Genomic DNA, 21735 nt, shown 5'->3' on the forward strand with positions numbered 1-21735 from the left:
GGTTTACTCACACACTGGGTTTACAGCACACTCACCATGTGCTGTGTTGGGTCTGTGGCACAGGGGATCTTCACTGTGGTGCACGGACTCTCTACTTGTGGAGGGTGGCCTCAGTAGCTCTGGGGCATGTGGGGTCTCAGTTCTCGGGTGGGGAATGGTACCCTCCTCCCCTGCACTGGAAGGTGGAGTTTTAACACTGGACCACCAGGCAAGTCCCAACCCTGTGGTTTTAATACCAAAGCCATTGAACTGCACACTGTAAATGGGTGAATTGTATGTGAATTGCATCTCAGTAAAGTTGCTTAAAAAGTGAGGGGAAAAAAGACACAGGAAAGAAATCCAGTAATATTGAAGGTATTTGCCTCTGGATGGTCCAAATACAATTACCTTTTTCTTACTTTAGTTTATTTGTAAATCTTTATTATTTTTTTAACTCCAGAACAGTGTGAGATTATTTGTTGAAAAACTGGATATACATCTCCAGCTCTTGGTGAGTCCTTGATGTGTGATAGTTTATATCTTCATCCAAGTAAAACTGTGAGCAAGAACCAGTAATACTCTACTGTGTTGAGTCCAAGCTCACTCTGTTCACTGCACGACAGGCCCATGAATCCAACAGACGAGGTGTTGAGGCAGGGAGGAGACTTTAGTCAGGAAGCTGGGAGACCAACAGGATAGCAGGCTAGAGCCTCAAAATAACCATCTTATCGGGGTCTGGATGCCAGGTTCTTTTATAGATGAGAGAGAAAAGAGCAATGAGAAACTAAAGGCAAAAGGCAGAACAGAGAGGGAGATGCAGTGGGGAAGTAAAGTAAAGGGTCTCTCAGTTCAGTTCGGTTGCTCAGTCGTGTCCGACTCCTTGTGACCATAGACTGCAGCACGCCAGGCCTCCCTGTCCATCACCAGCTCCTGGAGTTTACTCAAACTCATGTCCATTGAGTCGATGATGCCATCCAACCATCTCATCCTCTGTTGTCCCCTTCTCTTCCTGCCTTCAATCTTTCCCAGCATCAGGGTTTTTTCAAATGAGTCAGTTCTTCGCATCAGGTGGCCAAAGGGTCTTTAGTCTTGCAAAACGTCTCCAAGGGAATGTCCAGCCTTTGGAAGGGGTCTGTTAACCTCTTCTATTCACAGGTGGGCAGGGATGAACTCTCTCTCCTTGAGCTGAACAAGGCACTTTAGTTTACAGTCGAACAGGGGGGCAGGGTCCTGCAGGCAAGCCATTGAGTATGACTGTAATAACAAAAACAAGCCAAAGAAACAGTTTCCAACATGGAGTCAGAATTGGCTTCCTCCTTGCAACAACTATGATACCACCATATTTAAGAGAATTCTTCTCTTCTAACCACTGTAAACAAATTAAAGAATCCTGACAGATTTAGAGCTTCAGCTCGGCCCTGCTCACACAGCCCTGAGGACCTGGCTCTGCTGGGAGGCGGCTGCTGACCCAGCGGGTGGAGCCACTCCAGGGCTTAGGGAGGTGCAAGGGGCGGTTCCACAAACATTTGCAAATGTTGGGTGTAGGGTGAGGGGCAGACACGGGGCTCAGAGCAGCTCTCCGCTCTGCTCTGCTCTGTCATTCCAGACCTGTCACTTCCTGGGTATTGACACCACACCACACAACACGCTGTTTCCCCAGACCGATCACACGGAAGGAGCAAAACCCTCAGCAGGCGCAGGCGACTGTCTAGAGGACAGAACCCAAACCCGCAGGCCAGGCCCTGGACCAGTCTTGTTTACTGTTTCCTATCTTGATTGCTTTTCCTCAAATCTCTTAAATGTAAAAAAGCAACACAAGATTACAAATAGCTAGATATTGAAGCCAAATTATGTTCAGGTACGTTAGTCCATTCAGGAAAAAAAGATGAATGGAGGGCTGAACACTTTCAAAGTGAAGTTTTCGCACTGAAGCAGTGATGCTGATAAAGTTCTTTCTGCATCAGATTCCTTCAGCGGCTCCTCCAGGAAACCCTCACGGAGCTGGGCTCAGTCAGACACTGGGGCTCTGACCACCAATGAGACAAGCATGCTCCCACTCCCTGGAGCTCATCCACAAGTGGGCAGAGACCCTGAGGCTGACACTTATGGAGCAGCCAGAGGGCAACGGAGGCTGACGCTCCAATACTGTGGCCACCTGATGCGAAGAGCCAACTCACTGGAAAAGACCCTGATGCCGGGAAAGATTGAAGGTGGGAGAAGAAGGGGACAACAGAGGATCAAATGGTTGGATAGCATTACCGACTCGATGGACCTGAGTTTGAGCACGCTCCAGGAGCTGGTGAAGGACAGGGAAGCCTGGCATGCTGCAGTCCATGGGGTTGCAGAGAGTTAGAGACGACTGAGTGACTGAACAGCAGCAGGAGACTTCCAGAGGCAGGACCAGGGGAGGCCTTGGAGAGAAAGTGGCTCTGAGCTAGCCACAGCAAGGGCCACACCAGCAGATGCAGCAGGGCACAGGGCTCTAAGAGGACCATGGGCAGCTGAGGATTTACGAGGAACTCAGAGAACATCGGCCAGGGGGCCCTGGGAGCCTGTGTTCTCCGCCAGCTCCCGGTTCTGGGTTTAACCCTCCTGTCACTGGCACACAGCAGCAGCTGCTTGTGGTCCAGAGAGAACAAACCCCTCCCCACGCTGACCACTCACCTGTCGCCATGTCAGTGATACCGGGTGTGAGCAGAGACCATCAGCCCAGGGTTCTCCCGCCCCTAAACTGCTATGATAACTATATAGATAAGAGAACTTATACACTCATGTCATATTTACTCAAAGCTAATACACTAAAGCGTAAAGCAAATGTGCCGAAGCAGACGTTCCAACGTTTCCCGTAGAAGAAGCCCAAGAAAGTCCAGGAGCACACAGTGGGAGGTCATTCCACTGGAATCAGGTCTTTAATTTAAACCAGTGAATATATCATTTTATGTAAGACTAAGAAAACTGTTCATTAAAATAAATTTTCATTTGGAGTGTTTAAAAATCTAATAATAAATTTTACAAAGCTGTTTTGAAAACAAGTAGAAATATCCTTGGAAAACAGTGTCTATATGGCTCTCTGTTGCCTTTGGAGTTTAGTATACACTAAAAGGTTTGCTGTTTCCATTCAAAAATAGTGATTTATTTATGGCATATTAAAGCAATAATTTTGAAAATTAATTCTGTACAGACACACACTTTCTATCTATACAAATGTACATGCATCTGATGTAAGCTTGGAGCCACCGCACAACTTCATCTCGGGGTCTCGCCACCTACAGGGCTTCCCGAAGCAGCAGCCGCAGCCTTTGCAGCTCGTCACTGGCCGGGGTTGCCCACTCCCGCCGCAGGTACTGGACGTCTATGCTGCCAGAGGCTCTGGCCAGCACCAGAGCCAGGAAGCTGCCACGGGTTTTCTCTGCTTCCCCCACAATGGTCATGGCCACCAACCTGAAATGAAGAAACACATGCTGTGTGATGCTGAGTCACCTGATTACCCACCTCCCCCGGGGGGAGCAGGAGGAACAGAAATGCTGAAAACACAGCGGGCAGCTCCCTGACATCAGTCTGGGGATGGTTTTCTGGATCTGACTCCAAAAGCAAACAGGTGGGATGACTAAGAGGGTAGAAGAAGCCAAAAACAAACAGGAAGGGCCACCTAGAGATGGAGAAGACATCTGCCAATCCTATGTCTGTTAAACGGTTAATATCTAAAATATATAAAGACTCATACAACTAAATAGCAAAAAAAAAACAAACCCACAAGTAATCCAATTACAAAGTGGGCAGAAGACCTCAACAGACATGTTTCTAAAAAAGACACACAGATGGCAGACATGTGAAAAGATGCTGAACATCAGTAATCAACAGGGAGATGCAAATAAAAACCACACTGAGATATCAACATCAGAATGGCCACCATCAAAAAGATGCGAAATAACAAATGTTGGTGAGGACAGAGAGAGGGACGCCCTTGGTCACTGTAGATGGGAACGTAAATTGGTGAAGACACAATGAAAAACAGTATGGAGGCTTCTCAAGATTTAAAAATAGAACTAACATAGATCCAGCAATTCCACTCCTGGGTGTTTATCCAAAGAAAATGAAGTCAGTATCTCAAAGAGGTGCACGTCCCCATCCCACGTGGGGATGGGGTTCCACGTCCCCAAGTCCACTGCTGCACTGGTCACACCAGCCAGGCGTGGGAACAACCCGAGTGTTGGGCAACCCCAGGGGCACAGGAGGGTTCATACTGGGAAAAGTCTCCCTCACGTGGGCCACAGCATCCTCAGCACCAACTCTAGGCCCCAAACCAACAAGGCACAGCTGTGAGTCAGCGTGCAGCCACGGGAGGGGCCCGGCTCGCACGGCTTCCGTCAGCCACTGGTGAAGCATGGACGGACCGAGGCACCACTCGAAGTGACACCAGGCAGAGGACAGGTGCTGTGTGGCCTCACTCACACGTGAGCCCCCGTCGAAAACAAGCTAAGCGCACAGAGAATTGACTGGCGGCCAAACGAAGGGGTGGGGTCGGGCCAAACAGGTGAAGGCATACGAGTTCTAGTCATTAAACAGCAAGTCACGGGAAGCAGTGCACATGAAAAATGTACTTAATAACACTATTGCAAATCTGAACGTTGCTAAGAGAATAAACATTAAAAGTTCTCATCACAAGAAAAAAATTCTGGGACTATGTGAGGTGACAGATGTAATCCTTTGATAATATATGCAAATATCAAATCAGTATATTGTACACTTGAAACTAGCATATTTTATATCAATTATACCTCAATATAAATGAAAAACAATAGATAATAATTCTTTAATCCTGAGACTATTTTGGGCTATTATGAAATGAACCCATTTTAAAGTGGCTTTTTCAGAACTTAAATATAAAAGTGATATTTAAATTTAAATATCTAAGTAAATATAAAGTTGGAGAAGGAAACAGCAGCCTACTCCAGAATTCTTGCCTGGAGAATCCCATAGACAGAGAAGCCTGGTGGGCTACAGTCCATGGGGTCGCAGAGTCAGACACGACTGAGAGATTAGCACAACCACCAGAGTAAAGTACGCTGGCCCTTTACATAAATCAGGATGGAAGACCAGCAGGGACGCGTCTGAAGAAGTCACTGTGGCGTCTCACCTGTCTGGACAGATGGGCTGCCTGGCCACAGGCCCCAGATCGCTCTCCAGGAGGTCCCACACGTACACGCAGGATGTATCATCCTGCACCAGAAACACGGCCGGCCTCGTCAGGGACCACTGCAGGCCAGTGACGGCGCGGCCGCAGGTGCTGTGGTCCCACTGCAGGAGCGGGCACTCTGCCGTCAGCCGGTGCAGCCTGATGCTGCCGTCAGAACAGCCGGCCTGGGGGAGGCAGGGAAAGCGCATCACAGTTCTCTCTCGTTCACTCAAACCGAGCAGCCGAGGAAAATTCTCAGAACATTAGCTTTCACACTTACACAGCAAAAACATCTGGTTTATTCTTTTGTTTCCCCAAACATAAAATTGTAACATTCCATCTTGTTCTCACAAATTACAAAGGTGGGCATTTGGAGATCCTGACACACTCTGTACCTCCTCCCCTCCAAAGAGGGCTAATAATCAGTGAATTCAGTGAATATATAAATAGGTGTTTATTTTTTAACAAAGCTGAATATCATTGATTCAAACATAGGACATTAAGACTGGAAAGACTGACTTAAAAATAAAAACCCACATACATTTGTACCAATAATATGGTTTTATATTCCTTTTCAATTGAATTTCCCATAAAACAAAACTTAGCTGGTCTAGTAAAAGAATAAATTTTAGCCTACTAAAATTAACTCCTTTTTACTCAATATATTTAATTTTTCACATATTTAATTTTTCCAAAAAAAGCAGAGGCAACAGACAGCAATCACAAAAGGTTCTGTGAGTCCCGAAATGGAGGAAGTAGACTTAGTACAGATAACAGGAACCAGGTTTGCACTGTGGGAGGGCGGGGGCCCCGAGGCCAGCCTGCACCTGGGGCGCGGGTAAGAGGACACCGTGACAATGTCCTTACAACGACACTCTGACTGCCCAGCCTGCTATCCAGGTGTCCTTCTCCCAGCAGGAGCCAAGACTCCTTGGAGGAACGGCTGACCCCAAGGGTTCCTGTACCAGAAAGCAAGAGGCGCTCACAGACCCAGTGCCCTTGCCCCAGGGGCACCATGTGAGAGCAGAGTAAACAGAGGCAGTGACTCTGAACCCACTGAGGACACTGAAAAGCCCTGTGTCCACGTTAAGAAAGAAAAATACACAAAGAGGAAAGGAAGTTTTCCAACCAGGGAGGCTCACATGGAGTAAACAACAGGTGACACAACCTCCCTGGGACAGAACCGCCCTGGGACAGAACCGCCCTGGGGACAGAACCTCCCTGGGACAGAACCGCCCTGGGGACAGAACCTCCATGGGACAGAACCGCCCTGGGGACAGAACCTCCCTGGGGACAGAACCGCCCTGGGACAGAACCGCCATGGGGACAGAACCGCCCTGGGACAGAACCACTCTGGGGACAGAACCGCCCTGGGACAGAACCTCCCTGGGACAGAACCGCCCTGGGACAGAACCACTCTGGGGACAGAACCGCCCTGGGGACAGAACCTCCCTGGGACAGAACCGCCCTGGGGACAGAACCTGCCTGGGACAGAACCGCCCTGGGACAGAACCTCCCTGGGACAGAACCGCCCTGGGACAGAACCGCCCTGGGGACAGAACCTCCCTGGGACAGAACCGCCCTGGGACAGAACCGCCCTGGGGACAGAACCGCCCTGGGACAGAACCACTCTGGGGACAGAACCGCCCTGGGGACAGAACCTCCCTGGGACAGAACCTCCCTGGGACAGAACCGCCCTGGGGACAGAACCGCCTTGGGACAGAACCGCCCTGGGACAGAACCGCCTAGGGACAGAACCTCCCTGGGACAGAACCACTCTGGGGACAGAACCGCCCCGGGACAGAACCGCCCTGGGGACAGAACCTCCCTGGGACAGAACCTCCCTGGGACAGAACCGCCCTGGGGACAGAACCGCCCTGGGACAGAACCACTCTGGGGACAGAACCGCCCTGGGGACAGAACCTCCCTGGGACAGAACCGCCCTGGGGACAGAACCTCCCTGGGACAGAACCGCCCTGGGGACAGAACCTCCCTGGGACAGAACCGCCCTGGGACAGAACCGCCCTGGGGACAGAACCTCCTTGGGACAGAACTTCCCTGGGACAGAACCACCCTGGGAACAGAACCTCCCTGGGGACCGAACCGCCCTGGGGACAGAACCGCCCTGGGAACAGATCCACCCTGGGGACAGAACCTCCCTGGGACAGAACCGCCCTGGGACAGAACCGCCCTGGGGACAGAACCTCCTTGGGACAGAACTTCCCTGGGACAGAACCACCCTGGGAACAGAACCTCCCTGGGGACCGAACCGCCCTGGGGACAGAACCGCCCTGGGAACAGATCCACCCTGGGGACAGAACCGCCCTGGGGACAGAACCTCCCTGGGGACAGAACAGCCCTGGGGAGAGAACCTCCCTGGGGACAGAACCGCCCTGGGGACAGAACCGCCCTGGGGACAGAACCTCCCTGGGGACAGAACCTCCCTGGGACAGAACCGCCCTGGGAACAGAACCTCCCTGGGGACCGAACCGCCCTGGGGACAGAACTGCCCTGGGAACAGATCCACCCTGGGGACAGAACCTCCCTGGGACAGAACCGCCCTGGGAACAGAACCTCCCTGGGGACAGAACAGCCCTGGGGAGAGAACCTCCCTGGGGACAGATCCGCCCTGGGGACAGAACCTCCCTGGGCACAGAACTGCCTGGGGACAGAACCTCCCTGGAGACAGATCCGCCCTGGGACAGATCCGCCCTGGGGACAGATCCACCCTGGGGACAGAACCTCCCTGGGACAGAACCGCCCTGGGAACAGAACCTCCCTGGGGACCGAACCGCCCTGGGGACAGAACTGCCCTGGGAACAGATCCACCCTGGGGACAGAACCTCCCTGGGACAGAACCGCCCTGGGACAGAACCGCCCTGGGGACAGAACCTCCTTGGGACAGAACTTCCCTGGGACAGAACCACCCTGGGAACAGAACCTCCCTGGGGACCGAACCACCCTGGGGACAGAACCTCCCTGGAGACAGATCCGCCCTGGGACAGATCCACCCTGGGACAGATCCGCCCTGGGGACAGAACCGCCCTGGGGACAGAACCTCCCTGGGGACAGAACAGCCCTGGGGAGAGAACCTCCCTGGGGACAGATCCGCCCTGGGGACAGAACCGCCCTGGGGACAGAACCTCCCTGGGGACAGAACAGCCCTGGGGAGAGAACCTCCCTGGGGACAGAACCTCCCTGGGGACAGAACCGCCCTGGGCACAGAACTGCCTGGGGACAGAACCTCCCTGGAGACAGATCCGCCCTGGGACAGATCCACCCTGGGACAGATCCGCCCTGGGGACAGATCCACCCTGGGGACAGAACCTCCCTGGGACAGAACCGCCCTGGGACAGAACCGCCCTGGGACAGAACCTCCCTGGGGACGGAACCTCCGAACCGCCCTGGGACAGAACCACCCTGGGGACAGAACCGCCCTGGGGACAGAACTTCCCTGGGACAGAATCGCCCTGGGGACAGATCCGCCCTGGGGACAGAACCTCCTTGGGACAGAACTTCCCTGGGACAGAACCACCCTGGGAACAGAACATCCCTGGGGACAGAACCTCCCTGGGGACCGAACCGGCCTGGGGACAGAACTGCCCTGGGAACAGATCCACCCTGGGGACAGAACCTCCCTGGAGACAGATCCGCCCTGGGACAGATCCACCCTGGGACAGATCCGCCCTGGGGACAGATCTGCCCTGGGGACAGAACCTCCCTGGGGACAGAACTGCCCTGGGACAGATCTGCCCTGGGGACAGAAACTCCCTGGGACAGATCTGCCCTGGGACAGAACCTCCCTGGAGACAGATCCGCCCTGGGACAGATCCACCCTGGGACAGATCCGCCCTGGGGACAGATCTGCCCTGGGGACAGAACCTCCCTGGGCACAGAACTGCCTGGGGACAGAACCTCCCTGGAGACAGATCCACCCTGGGACAGATCCGCCCTGGGGACAGATCCACCCTGGGGACAGAACCTCCCTGGGGACAGAACAGCCCTGGGGAGAGAACCTCCCTGGGGACAGATCCGCCCTGGGGACAGAACCGCCCTGGGCACAGAACTGCCTGGGGACAGAACCTCCCTGGAGACAGATCCGCCCTGGGACAGAACCTCCCTGGAGACAGATCCGCCCTGGGACAGATCCGCCCTGGGGACAGATCCACCCTGGGGACAGAACCTCCCTGGGGACAGAACAGCCCTGGGGAGAGAACCTCCCTGGGGACAGATCTGCCCTGGGGACAGAACCGCCCTGGGGACAGATCCACCCTGGGGACAGAACCTCCCTGGGGACAGAACAGCCCTGGGGAGAGAACCTCCCTGGGGACAGATCTGCCCTGGGGACAGAACCGCCCTGGGGACAGAACCTCCCTGGGGACAGAACTGCCCTGGGACAGATCTGTCCTCAGGACAGAAACTCCCTGGGACAGATCTGCCCTGGGACAGAACCACCCTGGGGACAGAACCTCCCTGGGGACAGATCTGCCCTGGGAGCAGCAGGAGCTCAGTCCACACATCTCCCCGCCCGGCCCTGGCTGATCAGACTGGGAAAGAGGAGCCCACAGTCAGGACAAGGCCTGCCTCTAACCACGAGGAGACACCCCCAGCCTCAGGGTGTCAGGTACCCAGGCCCTCTATGAGGTGCTGAGCCTGTTCCCAGGTGAAGGCAGTGAGGATGAGACACAGTAGGTGGACAGAACTCCTGACTGGGGCCACAATCCCACTCACAAAGGACACTGGTGGGGCAGTCACGGGGCAGGCCTGACAGACTGACCTGTGACCACAGGAGATGAACACGCAGACCCTGGGGTGGAGCACCCTGGCCACACACAGGCCACTGCATGTGGAGTGCTCTGCGCCAGCCTTGTAACTTCTCTACAAACTTACATTAGGTCAGAATAAAAAGTGTAAAGAAGATCCACACAACAGTGCAGTGGAACAAACTGTACTGACCACGCAGATGAGTACTGACCATGCAGATGGGACTTCAGGAAGCCAGGAGGCAACGCATACAGACCCAAGTGCTGGAAACTTCAGCAGGTGCTGCCAAGGCGTCAGTGCCTACAAACAGGTGTCCTTACCAGGAACACAGGCTCCTCAAATGGTGAGAAGTCAATCACGGTCACTTTCACAGGCCTCGGGCCCGGCTGCTGGGGCCGGAACAGCCTGGGAGACACTCTGACGTCCCGTCTGCTGCCGTGGCTGACGAGGCCCTGGATGCGGGGTGAGGGGGGGGTGGGAACCAGGCGGGGTGAGGCTTGTGTTCTCGGAACTATTTAAACAACATTCTGATTAGAGCAAACAGGAAGCTAAGCTCCAATGAAGATACTTATTAAGCCACTGTAGTTATAGGAAAAGGTCTAGACGGTTACTCACCACGTCTGTGCCAACAACAAAGTGATTAGGGTCTGAAGGCAGAAATTTAACGTTCAGTGTCTGCACGGACCCCCAGGATTCATAATCTTTATGAGAAAGGCTGGAAAAAAACAGCAGAGATTAATAGATGGGCAGTCTTGAAACCGTCAGGGCAGAGGTGCCACCAGCGCCACCTGCCATCTGCCACTCGACGCATCTCCAGTTCAGTTTTCTAGGCTCCAGACGGTCCCTTCACCCGTCCCGTCGCTCGCTCGCTCACCTACACTCCGTGTGTGCCATCCATGGGGACAAGGGGACAGGCCACCAGGACCCCTCAGCAGAGGCCCTGCAGCCCAGGGTTGCCCCCACCCCAGGGATGCTCACGTTCAGGGACTGATGGAGGGGGCTGAGGCTGGCACTGTGGCTCTGAGCTCCAGGGCTGGGCAGCTCCCTGTCCCCCTCCTACCAGATGCCAACCCTGTGGGCCACAGTGGCCAAGGGTCGCTGGTCTGCACTTAGGGGCCCCTAAGGGAAGAGGCAGCATGAAGCAGCTGACAGAGCACACTCCATGCGGCCCGTGTGTGGACGAGGTCTGAGTGGCTGTTTGCTGCATCCGGACAGGGGGTGTGTGTCCTGCAGGGGAGACCCAACATCAGCTCCAGGTGACACTTTCTTTAAAGCAGGTGAAGATCAATGCAATTCAAGGCTCAAAGTGACAAGGCCGTAACGGAGACAAGAACAGTCTCACAGAAATTCCATGAGGGCCTGGGATTGGAGTCTGCAGTTTATCAGGTGGGTTTTTGCAAATGTTAACAGATTCCTTGTTATACTGAAAGCAATGGCAGGTAATGTCTAACCACAAAGCATGTATGGAATCATTAACACAACCCAGGGGTGCTCCAACTGACAAACAGCAGGGAGGATAACATCAGGACTCTCCTGGTCAATTGCAGGCTGGGAGCCAGCCCAGCTGCAGTGACTGATGGGAAGAGACAGCTTTGGGAAGTAAGTTAACATGAGATACATAAATACACACAATATTCATATAGCCAGAAGGTTTTTACATCACAGGAAGTTATTTGAGTAAAAACAGAAAACTAATTTCTGAATAAAACTTTCATGTCAGTGTTTCTAGTTTCTGAACCTTATCTATTTAATTTCAGGGTTGTATTAAAACTGGATGAAAAACAGTCAAATAGTACCAATTCATAAGACAGAAAATATTTTAATTCAAGAAAAAATGTTAGCTGTAACACCTGGCAATTGCATTTGTTACACTGACTCATTAATAGCAAACTAGTTAGCAAATAAACTACTTAGCAAAAATACAATGTGGGAAGCCAGGATTCTCTAGTGCCAGTCTGGCCATGATTTATTACCTAAGGCTGTTTCCTCCTGTGGGAAACAGGGCTTTGTGGGTACAGACCCACCTGTCACTCAGCTGGATCGCAGCACTGTGTACCAGTTTTATCCGTCCTCCAGGAATTAAACCTACAAAGTAATCAGGGATAAAGGCACCTCTTAGTACAAGTTACACCAAAACCCAAGCATTCTGGAATTCCTTTTCACCGTTTAAGGCCTGTGCAGGGAGGAACATCAAAGGCAGGGCGGTGAGCACTGCAGGGGAGGGCCCTGCAGATGCCTCAGATGAATTGGGAGCTGGCAGCTGAGGGCCTGGCGGGAAGAGGGCTGCTGGCATCAAAAAGCCTTTCCATTTTTAGATTTGATTTTAAAAGGGAAATATACTTCTAAAAGCAAAAGGTCAATATTCAACAATCTTCCAGTTCCCCACGGAAACCCTCCTCTGGAAATCTCCTCCCACAGGTCTGGGTTACCTGTGCTGGCGGGGATGTCCCTCAAGCCCCATCCCGCCCTGATGTCCCCCTCACGCAGCCCCGCTCACATGGCCCTGCTCACGGCCCAGGGAACAGAGTGGACTGCACGAGAGGTGGAAAAAATGGCCCCTTGGGAGTGAAAGATTGTTGCTGAGTCATGAAAGACACCAGGATTCTTGGCCGCCAGAGATGAGGCTTGATCGCTCAGAGCTTTTGTGTGATAAAGATTTATTAAAGTATAAAAGGGACAGAGACAGCTTCTGACACAGACATCAGAAGGGGGCAGAAAGAGTGACCCCCACCAACCTGCTGGCCTTCAGCAGTATGTTATATTCCTATCAGCAGGCTGCTAAGTAGAGAAAGGAAATATCTCAAAACTCAGAGTGGCACCAGGCCCCTCACCCACAGCATGCATTTTGAGATAACATTGGCGCCAGGTAAGTAGTCCCACCCATAAAACCAGTGACATGAATCTTGAAGAAAGGCAGGTTTCCAAGCAAATACATAGTCTCCTTAAAACATAGCTTAGGAGAACATCTGCGTGAGTAAAACATACTGGTTTGTCAAGTCAGTTCTGAGTCTCAGGCAGAACTGACTTGAAGAAAGACAGAGTCTAGGGTAAATACATAGACATTAACATAGCTTAAGACAAACATTTCCATAAGAAAAATGCACCGGGTAGCTCAAAGTTTGAGGAAAGTTAAGTTCGGGTGGAACCAGGTGTCATTATGGCAACACAGAATTTTAACAGAAACCTCTTTTTAAATGTGTATAGGAAGGGGAAAAATATAACACTAGTTCCTCCTGCTGCTTAAGAGAGAGATGAAAACGTCTGCCATCTGCAGCCTGTTTCCTCCGTCTGGAGACCCCTGGCCTCCCTGCCTGTTACCCTCTCAGGAGGGACCCCCGCAAGGCCCCGCAGCAGCACCAGGCTCCTAGCATGGGCCCTGCTTGCAGGAGACACCCCTCCTTCATTTCTAGAAGTCAGGGACAGTCAGAGTGGCTCTGGTCCTATTTTTTGGCCGGATCTATGGCAGCGTCTGCAGCCTGGTCACTAAACAATCAATCGGGGCTCTGAGAAGTGCAGGCTGGGGCTCCTCAGTGCCCGAGCCCTGGGCATCAGGACAGCAAACTGCCAGCCAATCCCCTCACCACCACCTAGGGGTGGGGCTGCGGTCTCAGAGACCTCGGGGGTCATACCAAGGGCTCCTCAGACACTGGAGTCACAGGGACGCCCTGGGGGATGAGAAGCAGATGCCACACAGGCACAAAGAGGACACGTGTCCTCCTGCAATAAGGGCGTCAGGCCTGTGCGACAGCCGGCAGGCTATAAAATACACAACTTAATCTCCATTTTCCAGGCAGCTAGTTACTGATTCTTCAAAGTGATTCTGGGTATCCCTAATCTTTATTGATTCTAGCAAACATTGACTAAAATTAGTTCTTTTATTTTTAGTTACCTAAATCACTTATTGAGCCTGCAACATCCGCCTTCTGTAATTCAACCACCACCTGAAACGGACCATCAGAGACGAGGGTCAGCACACAGGATGACCGGGAAGCAGTCCAAGCAAAGCACAGCTCTGACCGGGAGAGCACGCACACAACACGCTGAGGACAGGATGACCGGGAAGCAGTCCAAGCAAAGCACAGCTCTGACCGGGAGAGCACGTCACACAACACGCTGAGGACACAGTCGCTCCAGAAGGAAGACTCACATTTAAATGTTATAAATCCCTGACTTTGATCTTCTTCTTTCCACCCGTGACAGGCCCTGAAGCTGCCCCCTTCCATTCCTCGTTCCCTCGTGAGTTCCCTGCAAGCTGCCTTGTCCTGGTTCCCTGGCTGAGAGCTCGGCCACCTCTCGCATACACGTTGCCTCCTGCCCTTCCCCACCCCCGCACACATCACCTCCCGTCCCCCTCCACTGACCACGCGCCTGACTCACCCACACATTGAGAAGCCCGCTTTCGTCCAAGGAAGCGATGTGGAAGGACAGGCCTGCCGTCTCTGGTGAGGGCACAAGTGGGTTAGGACTGGCTCGCAACCAGAAACCACGTCTCACCAGCGGAGCTCAGATTCACGGAGTGAAGGTCACGTACCTTCTTGAGTAGAAAAGGGTGAGAGCACACAGCTCTGCCTCTTGCAGACAGACCCTGTGACGGGCTCTATTGCCTGGAGGGGGCTGCAGTGGTTCACGGACGTCAGGACGCCGTCTGGGGGCAGAGCACAGGCAGTGTGTGCATGCGGTGAGTCACGGAGCACAGCTGCCCGTGCGGGGCACACGCGTGTCCCTAGGCGCCCAGCCACACGCATCACCGTGGAAGGGCACGTGCCATGGCTCTCAGCACGGCCGAGGAGCAGAGACCACAGACCACATCCACCTGGAGGAGGAGGCGAGCGGAGTCCCTCGAGCCCCGTGTCTGCACAGCTGCAGGTGCGAGGACAGACTGGGGGCCAAGGGCACTCTCCACAGGAGGAGGGGTCCCAGAGCCAGCGGAAACTGCTTCCCAGGTCAGGGCCCCAGGAGCCCTGCAGCTTCGGGAGGAGACGGAGGCTCGCAGCCAGACCAGAAGCACCTTCACAGCCCAACAGAACACAGCTCCTCTGGCCTGGCAAACCCACCTACAAAATGCCCCTAGCAGAGAAAGACAAACTGCACACAGCGCTACCACAGAAACAGATAGAAGACGCGGATGAAAGCATTTCAACCCACGAAGGTTCTTGCTCCAAAAACGAGCGTGAAACAGAAGGCCAAAATCCAGCACCCAAACGACATCACGTGTCACCAAAAAGCACTCGGAAATACATTTAACAAACAAAGAAAAACATTTGGAGTCAGAAACCTAGAACAAAAATGGATTTAAAAACATCAGAAAGAAAATAAGAGTTAGAAACTGAAGAAAAGACAAAGTGCTCTTGGGAATGGAGAATGACAGGCTTCAGACTCAATGAACTGGAGGCCCACTGAGGAGGGGTGTTCTCCAACTCAGTTACTAGAACTTTGAAGGTTTAGAGACAATGTTTAGATAGCAAAAAAAAAAAAAAAAATGAAAGAAGCCTTTTAATGAAATATTAAGTTTCAAATCCTAAGCGTTTCGGTGTTTTGAACATAGTGGTGAATTCAAAGGTTAATTAGTAATAGCAGCAGCAGTTAAAAAATATAAGTTCTTAAAAGATACCTTTTCCAATGGCATCAGATCCATAGTGAAGTGAAGTCACTCAGTTGTGTCTGATTCTTTGCAACCCTGTGGACTGTAGCCCACCAGGCTTCTCCATCCATGGGATTCTCCAGGCAAGAATACTGGAGTGGGTTGCCATTTCCTTCTCCAGGGGACCTTCCCGACCCAGGGATTGAACCCAGGTCCCCGCATTGTGGGCAGATGCTTTAACCTCTGAGCCACCAGGGAAGCCCTTATCAGATCCATAAGGTGCCTATAAACACACACGTTCTCAACAGTGGCAATTTCACCCCCAAAGGGGCAAAGATCAAGTTGCTGGGACACAAAAGAAACCTTGCCCTTTTACGCATAAAACACAGACAAACTCAGTACGTAAACAGGCGTGCAGTATATGCATGGAGTTCCCCAGAGCAGGGTCAGGAATGGAAAGTTGAGGGCTGGCCTGGTTGAGGGCTGGAGACAACCCAGACAAGTCTACACAGGATGGTACTGAGAACACAAGGACTCTTAAAGCACAGCAGTCAGAAGCAGCTTGTGTGCGGAAGGCCCGCACAGACACCCCGTTGAAGACAGACACCCGGCACCCTGCATCCTCAGGGACGCCTGCTGGAGCAGAGAGGCTGCCGGCCGGCAGCGAGGACCTGCGGCTGTGGTGCCTGAGGTGCAGACGCCCGTCCTGACTGCTGACAGAGGAAACTGACCAGAAGCAGCTGACCGCTGCTGGGTGGGTAAAGCCCCGCGGCACCCATGGGGGCCTGCCCAGTGGAGGAGTGACGTCCTGACTCCGCACACCTGCAGGCACTTGTAAGAGAAGGAAAGCAGACTCCAAGGTCTGAACACCACAGAGTCTGGACACCAGAGTCTCACCCTCACCATGGGAGAAGACAGAGACAAAACCTCGTGGGGACGGAGAGGGCGGGGGATGCAGTCAGCTGGGGCGGGGTAGTGGGAGAGAGTGCCATTCTGGGCAGGAACGTGAAAGTACTGGAGACGATCTGGGTGCTGGCCCCCTGCGTGGCCAGTGTGACCACGGATAAGCCTCCCATCTCCCTGAGCACCGGGAGGGACCCAGACGGGCCTGCGTGGGACACGTCCACACAACACGGGGAAAAAACCCCAGAACACAGTGCCTAGCAGGGGCGGGGGTGGGGGGTCACGCTTGTCCTTGTTTGAGGTTGTGGTTTCGGCTGTGATTGCAACCGTGGTTGGGCTTAGGTTGCAATCGGCTGTGGTTGTAACTGGGGTTGTGTCTGTGACCTGGAGCCCCAGAGCTGACAGGACAAGCACCCCACCACTGCCCAGAAAGATGCTGCTCCCTGGCTGGCACAGGCGTCTTGTGCCCTTAGGTCAGGGCGTCCTCTGGGGCCACCTGCATGGAGGACGCAAAGGGGCCTCACAGCTGCTCCAGGGACCCGCACCGGTGGGCCGCGTCACTGACCGGTGGAGAAGGTGGGGGTCCTGAACGTCCAGGAGCACCCGCTCAGCGTCACACGGAGATGGATCCTGGGGTCCTCCCTCAGGTCCCACACGACCACCGAGCCATGCACGGTCCCCGCAAACAGCAGGCAGGCTTTCACAGGGCTGAAGCAGCAGCACGTGACCTAGACAGCCGCACAGAGAGCAGGGCTGGGGGTGGGGGGCGGTCAGGAGCCAGGGCGAGTGGAGGGGGCGGGCTGGGAGGCGGGGCTGGGTGGGTGGGGGCGGGGCTAAGTGGGGGGGGCAGGGCCGGGTGGGCGGCGGGGCCGGGGAGCACTGGCCCCGTGGACTCTCCATCCAGACACAGCGGGGGTACCGCAGCAAGCGGCTGGCGCCTCTAAGGGTGCCCTCCTCGGGACACGGGGGTGGTGGCCGCAGGGTGTCTGGCACAGCGGAGCCGCCCGTCATTCATAGTAAGCTATTTTCAAGCCCACAGCACCAAGAAGCAGTGGAATGGAAATCAAATGGTTCTGAAGTCAAGAACCACAAGACCAGAAACAGCTCTCCCCCGCACCCGTGCGGTCACCACACCACAGCCCCACTCACCAGGGGCCAGGAAACACATGCGCTAAGGACTCAGAAAATCCCAGGCACTGGAAGAAACCTCTAAAGCACCCGTGACCTGACCAAGCAAGCTGGGAAGCTCGCTTCCACGACCCCAAGGACGCCAGGCTGGTGCTTCCACTAACCCACAGCGGGATGACGCCCACCCTCGGGGCCCTGGGGCCTATGGCCACGTGACCCCTCGGTCGACCTGGTCCTTCCTATAAAGAGCTCCTGCCCCTGTCACCCTGCACATGGCAGCCGGGATGGGAAACTGTGACCCTGGACTCCCCTCCCTGGGGCCCACCCTCTCAAGTCACACCCACGGCCCCCCAAGCTGTACCTTCGACTCACACACCAGGACCTTCTGGGGCTCCGAGGGCTGCCGGACATCCCACACGCAGAGCACGTGTCTGTGCTCCAGCAGCGGCGCCGAGGCCTTCCCCGGCAGCCCGTGCACGGACACCACAGTGCGCCTCTGAGCCCGACACGCGTGCAGGCACAACACTCTCCGGTCTGAGGACAAGACAAGAAAAATGCTGCAGAACCCACGCTGCATTAACACACAGGACTACTCCAGTAGGTTTCAGCTTAGTGACGAAGACATGGTCTTTCAAAGATACGCCTGCCCGAAATCGGGGTTTTGACGAGTGGCCAAGCTCAACTCGAAAGCGTCCGGGTGGCCTCACTTGCAAGAAGCCACCCTCCCCCACAGGCGGCACAGCACGGCCCAGGACCCCACCATCCACCATCTACTCCCGCGGGCTGGGGATGCGGAGGGGACCTGGGGGCACAGGGGGCGGGGGTCATCACATCCGCCCCATCAGCTGCCCCTTTTCCCCCTGCAGCGGGCCCCAGCCGGCCTCCTCCCAACACCTGCCCTCGGACGCACCATCCAGTGCCCCCATTCGTCCTGTGACGCGCGCTTTCTGTCCGTCCACTGGGCTCCAAGGCCCGGGACCTGCCTGTGTGCCTAAGTATCTGCGGGGCCCACAGAAGGACAAGCGGGCGGCTGGTGCTGGACAGCCCGCTGACACTGAGAGGGCCCGCCACTCCCTCCAAGCTCAGGTCCAGGATGGGACCCAGGCTCAGGTCATGGGCACCTGTGTCCCAACTTCCCTCTTAACCTCAAAACTCACTTTACTAAAACAGACACAAGAAAAACCTCCGCTCTGCACACAGGTGGAACTAAGGGGCGAGTCCCGGACAACACACCTGCATCGTCCTTCTCTGAGGAAGTGTTCTGGGGGGTGTGGCCTCCCCACCCCTCCCCCACCACCACCCCCTTTCCCCACCTCCCACCCCCCACACCACACCCCCACCAATCCCTGCCCCAGTCCAGGGCTCTTTGATCCCTCCTCAGCTGAGGAAAGCACCTCTTAAACTCCTGCTTCCTGGGGTGCAGAGGGAGGTGGGTTTGTGGGCTTCTGTGTTTTCAATGCTACAATCTATTGCTTTTCTAATAGGATAACACAACTTTAAAAAAAAAACATGCTCAAATAATACGTGCTTGTTAACTTCATGCCATTGGTGCTAATGGTCAGTGCAGAGGGCTGGACGTCAATCTGAATCTCCATAGAAACTTCTGGAACGAGTGGCAGCCACACACCAGGTCCCACTGGCCCAGAGGCGCCCTGGAATGCCGACAGCAGGGCCAAGCACTGCCCGCCCTCCTGCACTCAGACCAGGACCCTGGCCCCACCCAGGCCCTCAGCAGCCGGGAAGGCAGAGACTCACTGAAGAACTGAACACACAAAGTTTGTTCAGCTTATAGACACAGGCAGCTACACACCGTATGTGAAGACACAGCTTTACTGGGGTAGCGTTTGTGCTGTGACCACGGATCAGCTCACATCTCACCACATGACTCCCACCTGGACTGCCTGTGGCTCCCACCACTCCTCTACCAAGAAACCAAAAGAAATTAAGAGACGCAGGACTGAAAACAAATGTTCCCTTAAATCACTGCATATCCCTCTTGTGAGGACAGTGACACACACGCTCGAGGCTACAGAAGCCAAACCTCTGCTCCGTTCAACAAACCCCTCCCAGGATGCATCCGTGAGGATCACCGTCTTGGGGTCCACGCCCACCCTGAGGGCCGCTTACCCTGCAGGAAGGGCAGGCTGGTGCCCAGCCGTGCACAGCTGTCGCTGAAAGGCAGGGTGCAGTCCTGCGCCTGGGACGCCCAGCCCGGCTCTGCGGCCGCCCGGTCCTCTTCAAGCAGAACTGCCATCACCTGCAGCAGACACGCGGGCAGGCCTCCATCAACACTCTCAGATGGGCTCATTCTCAAAGAAAAAGCAAAAACCGCAAAGCACTACCTAAATTCACCCATCCCTTAAGTTAACCAAGTCCCAGACTCATAGAAACGAACAGAAGGAAGTTATACTGTCCCTTCTGCACAGCAGTAGAGACTACCAAGTAAAGCCCCCCTCTGTAAACCCCAGAGCCACGATGTAACACCGATGCTGTTTTTCACAGTAGACATACAGGAGGGGGGATGGGGCCCTCCACCTCCTCTAGAAGAAACGGGGGCACAAACACGTCACCCACAGCAACACGGCCTGCCCGCTGGGCTGCAGTGAGGACCAGCCAAGTCCTGCCACTGCCTTTGTGGGTGGTGGGTCACACTCAGGACGACCACGGGGAGGGAAGGTGGTGGACACTGGGACCCTGAAGTACACAGGACCACGTGCGCCCTCTGACCTTTGTATGGACTTTGAAAATTCCCATAACCAGTCTTCAAAGTCACGAGTTTACTAGTTTTAAAAACCCTAGACCTGTGCTCGCCTTGCCGATTTAGTTATGTCTGTTCTTCTGTCTATATTTATTCTAAAATGCAAGCAATCGGTATTATTGTTCAGAATCCAAACAGCATGTGCAGCACTGGGGTCCCTGCCCCCAATGGAGCGCACCTGGCAGGCCGCCCGCAGGAAGCCAGACAGACGGGGCGTGTCGACCTTCGGGACGATGGCAGTATCTCCGGGGCCGCTCCGCTCACTCCCTGAAAAACAGGTCACATCAACCCCTGCTGAGGGGATACTCACCAGGTGGGCGGGCTCCCAGTCAAGGCCGCACACCAGGAAGGGCGTGCCTGAGAACCAAGACCCCTAGAAGGAGAAGCCAGGTCATGTCTCTTTCTCCAGAGCTCAGCTCCTCCTCATTCCTCACAGGAAACTGTTCACAGAAAGTCTGTAAGCAGAGTCCTACGCAAAGCATCATTTTACTGTGGATGTGTTACATTTAGGATCTTGGTTCATTCCCAAGGCAAACCATTCAATGTCACAGTAATCCAAGTCAATGCCCCATCCACCAATGCCACACTGACCAGTTCTATGACCTACAACACCTTCTAGAAACAACACCAAAAAAAAGATGTCCTTTTCATCATAGGGGACTGGAATGCAAAAGCAGGAAGTCAAGAGATACCCAGAATAACAGGTAACTTTGGCCTTGCAGTACAGAATGAAGCAGGGCAAAAACTAGTTCTGCCAAGTTCTGCCAAGAGAACACACTGGTCATAACAAACAGCCTCTTCCAACAACAAAAGAGAAGATTCTACACATGGACATCACCAGATGATCAATACTGAAATCAGATTATACTCTTTGCAGCCAAAGATGAAGAAGCTCTATTAACTGTGGCTCAGATAATGAACTCCTTATTACAAAATTCAGACTTACATTGAAGTACGGAAAACCACTAGGCCATTCAGGTATGACCTAAATCAAATCCCATACGATTATACAGTGGAGGTGACAAATAGATTCAAGGGATTGGATCCAGTAGACAGAGTGTCTGAAGAACTATGGACAGAGGTTTTTAACGCTGTACAGGAGGCAGTGACCAAAACCACCCCAAAGAAAAAGAAATGCAAGAGGGGAAAATGGTTGTCTGAGGAGGCCTTACAAATAGTTGAGAAAAGAGAAGAAGCAAAAGGCAAAGGAGAAAAGGAAAGATATACCCATTTGAATGCAGAGTTCCAGAGAATAGCAAAAATAGATAAGAAGGCCTTCTTGAGTGAACAATGCAAAGAAATAGAGGAAAACAATTCAGCACCACCAAACCAGCTCTTCAACAAATGCTAAAGGATCTTCTCTAGACAGGAAACACAGAAAAGGTTTATAAACTTGAACCCAAAACAACAAAGTAAATGGCAGTGGGATCATACTTACCAATAATT

At 53.7% G+C, this 21735-nt stretch overlaps 1 protein-coding gene across 2 annotated transcripts in view; it reads right to left on the bottom strand.

Moving 5' to 3' along the window:
- Window positions 1–2865: 2865 nt before the first annotated feature.
- The window catches only part of WDR60 (WD repeat domain 60), a 46851-nt gene continuing 27981 nt past the window's right edge, over window positions 2866–21735 (bottom strand). The window contains exons 14-25 of one of the 2 annotated variants that reach the window (XM_027538450.1): window positions 20468–20556; window positions 19659–19788; window positions 17893–18065; window positions 16969–17131; window positions 14451–14564; window positions 14297–14358; window positions 13809–13860; window positions 11944–12004; window positions 10535–10634; window positions 10240–10371; window positions 5117–5340; window positions 2866–3420 (exon numbers count right to left, since the gene is read on the bottom strand). In XM_027538450.1, the coding sequence (XP_027394251.1) occupies window positions 3246–3420; window positions 5117–5340; window positions 10240–10371; window positions 10535–10634; window positions 11944–12004; window positions 13809–13860; window positions 14297–14358; window positions 14451–14564; window positions 16969–17131; window positions 17893–18065; window positions 19659–19788; window positions 20468–20556 (1475 nt within the window). In that variant the 3' untranslated portion in view covers window positions 2866–3245. Of the gene's footprint in view, window positions 3421–5116; window positions 5341–10239; window positions 10372–10534; window positions 10635–11892; window positions 12005–13808; window positions 13861–14296; window positions 14359–14450; window positions 14565–16968; window positions 17132–17892; window positions 18066–19658; window positions 19789–20467; window positions 20557–21735 lie in introns of both variants that reach the window. The other variant, XM_027538449.1, reaches the window with a different exon arrangement.

Source organism: Bos indicus x Bos taurus, chromosome 4 (assembly GCF_003369695.1).
Source record: "Bos indicus x Bos taurus breed Angus x Brahman F1 hybrid chromosome 4, Bos_hybrid_MaternalHap_v2.0, whole genome shotgun sequence".
Classification (NCBI taxonomy): domain Eukaryota; kingdom Metazoa; phylum Chordata; class Mammalia; order Artiodactyla; family Bovidae; genus Bos; species Bos indicus x Bos taurus.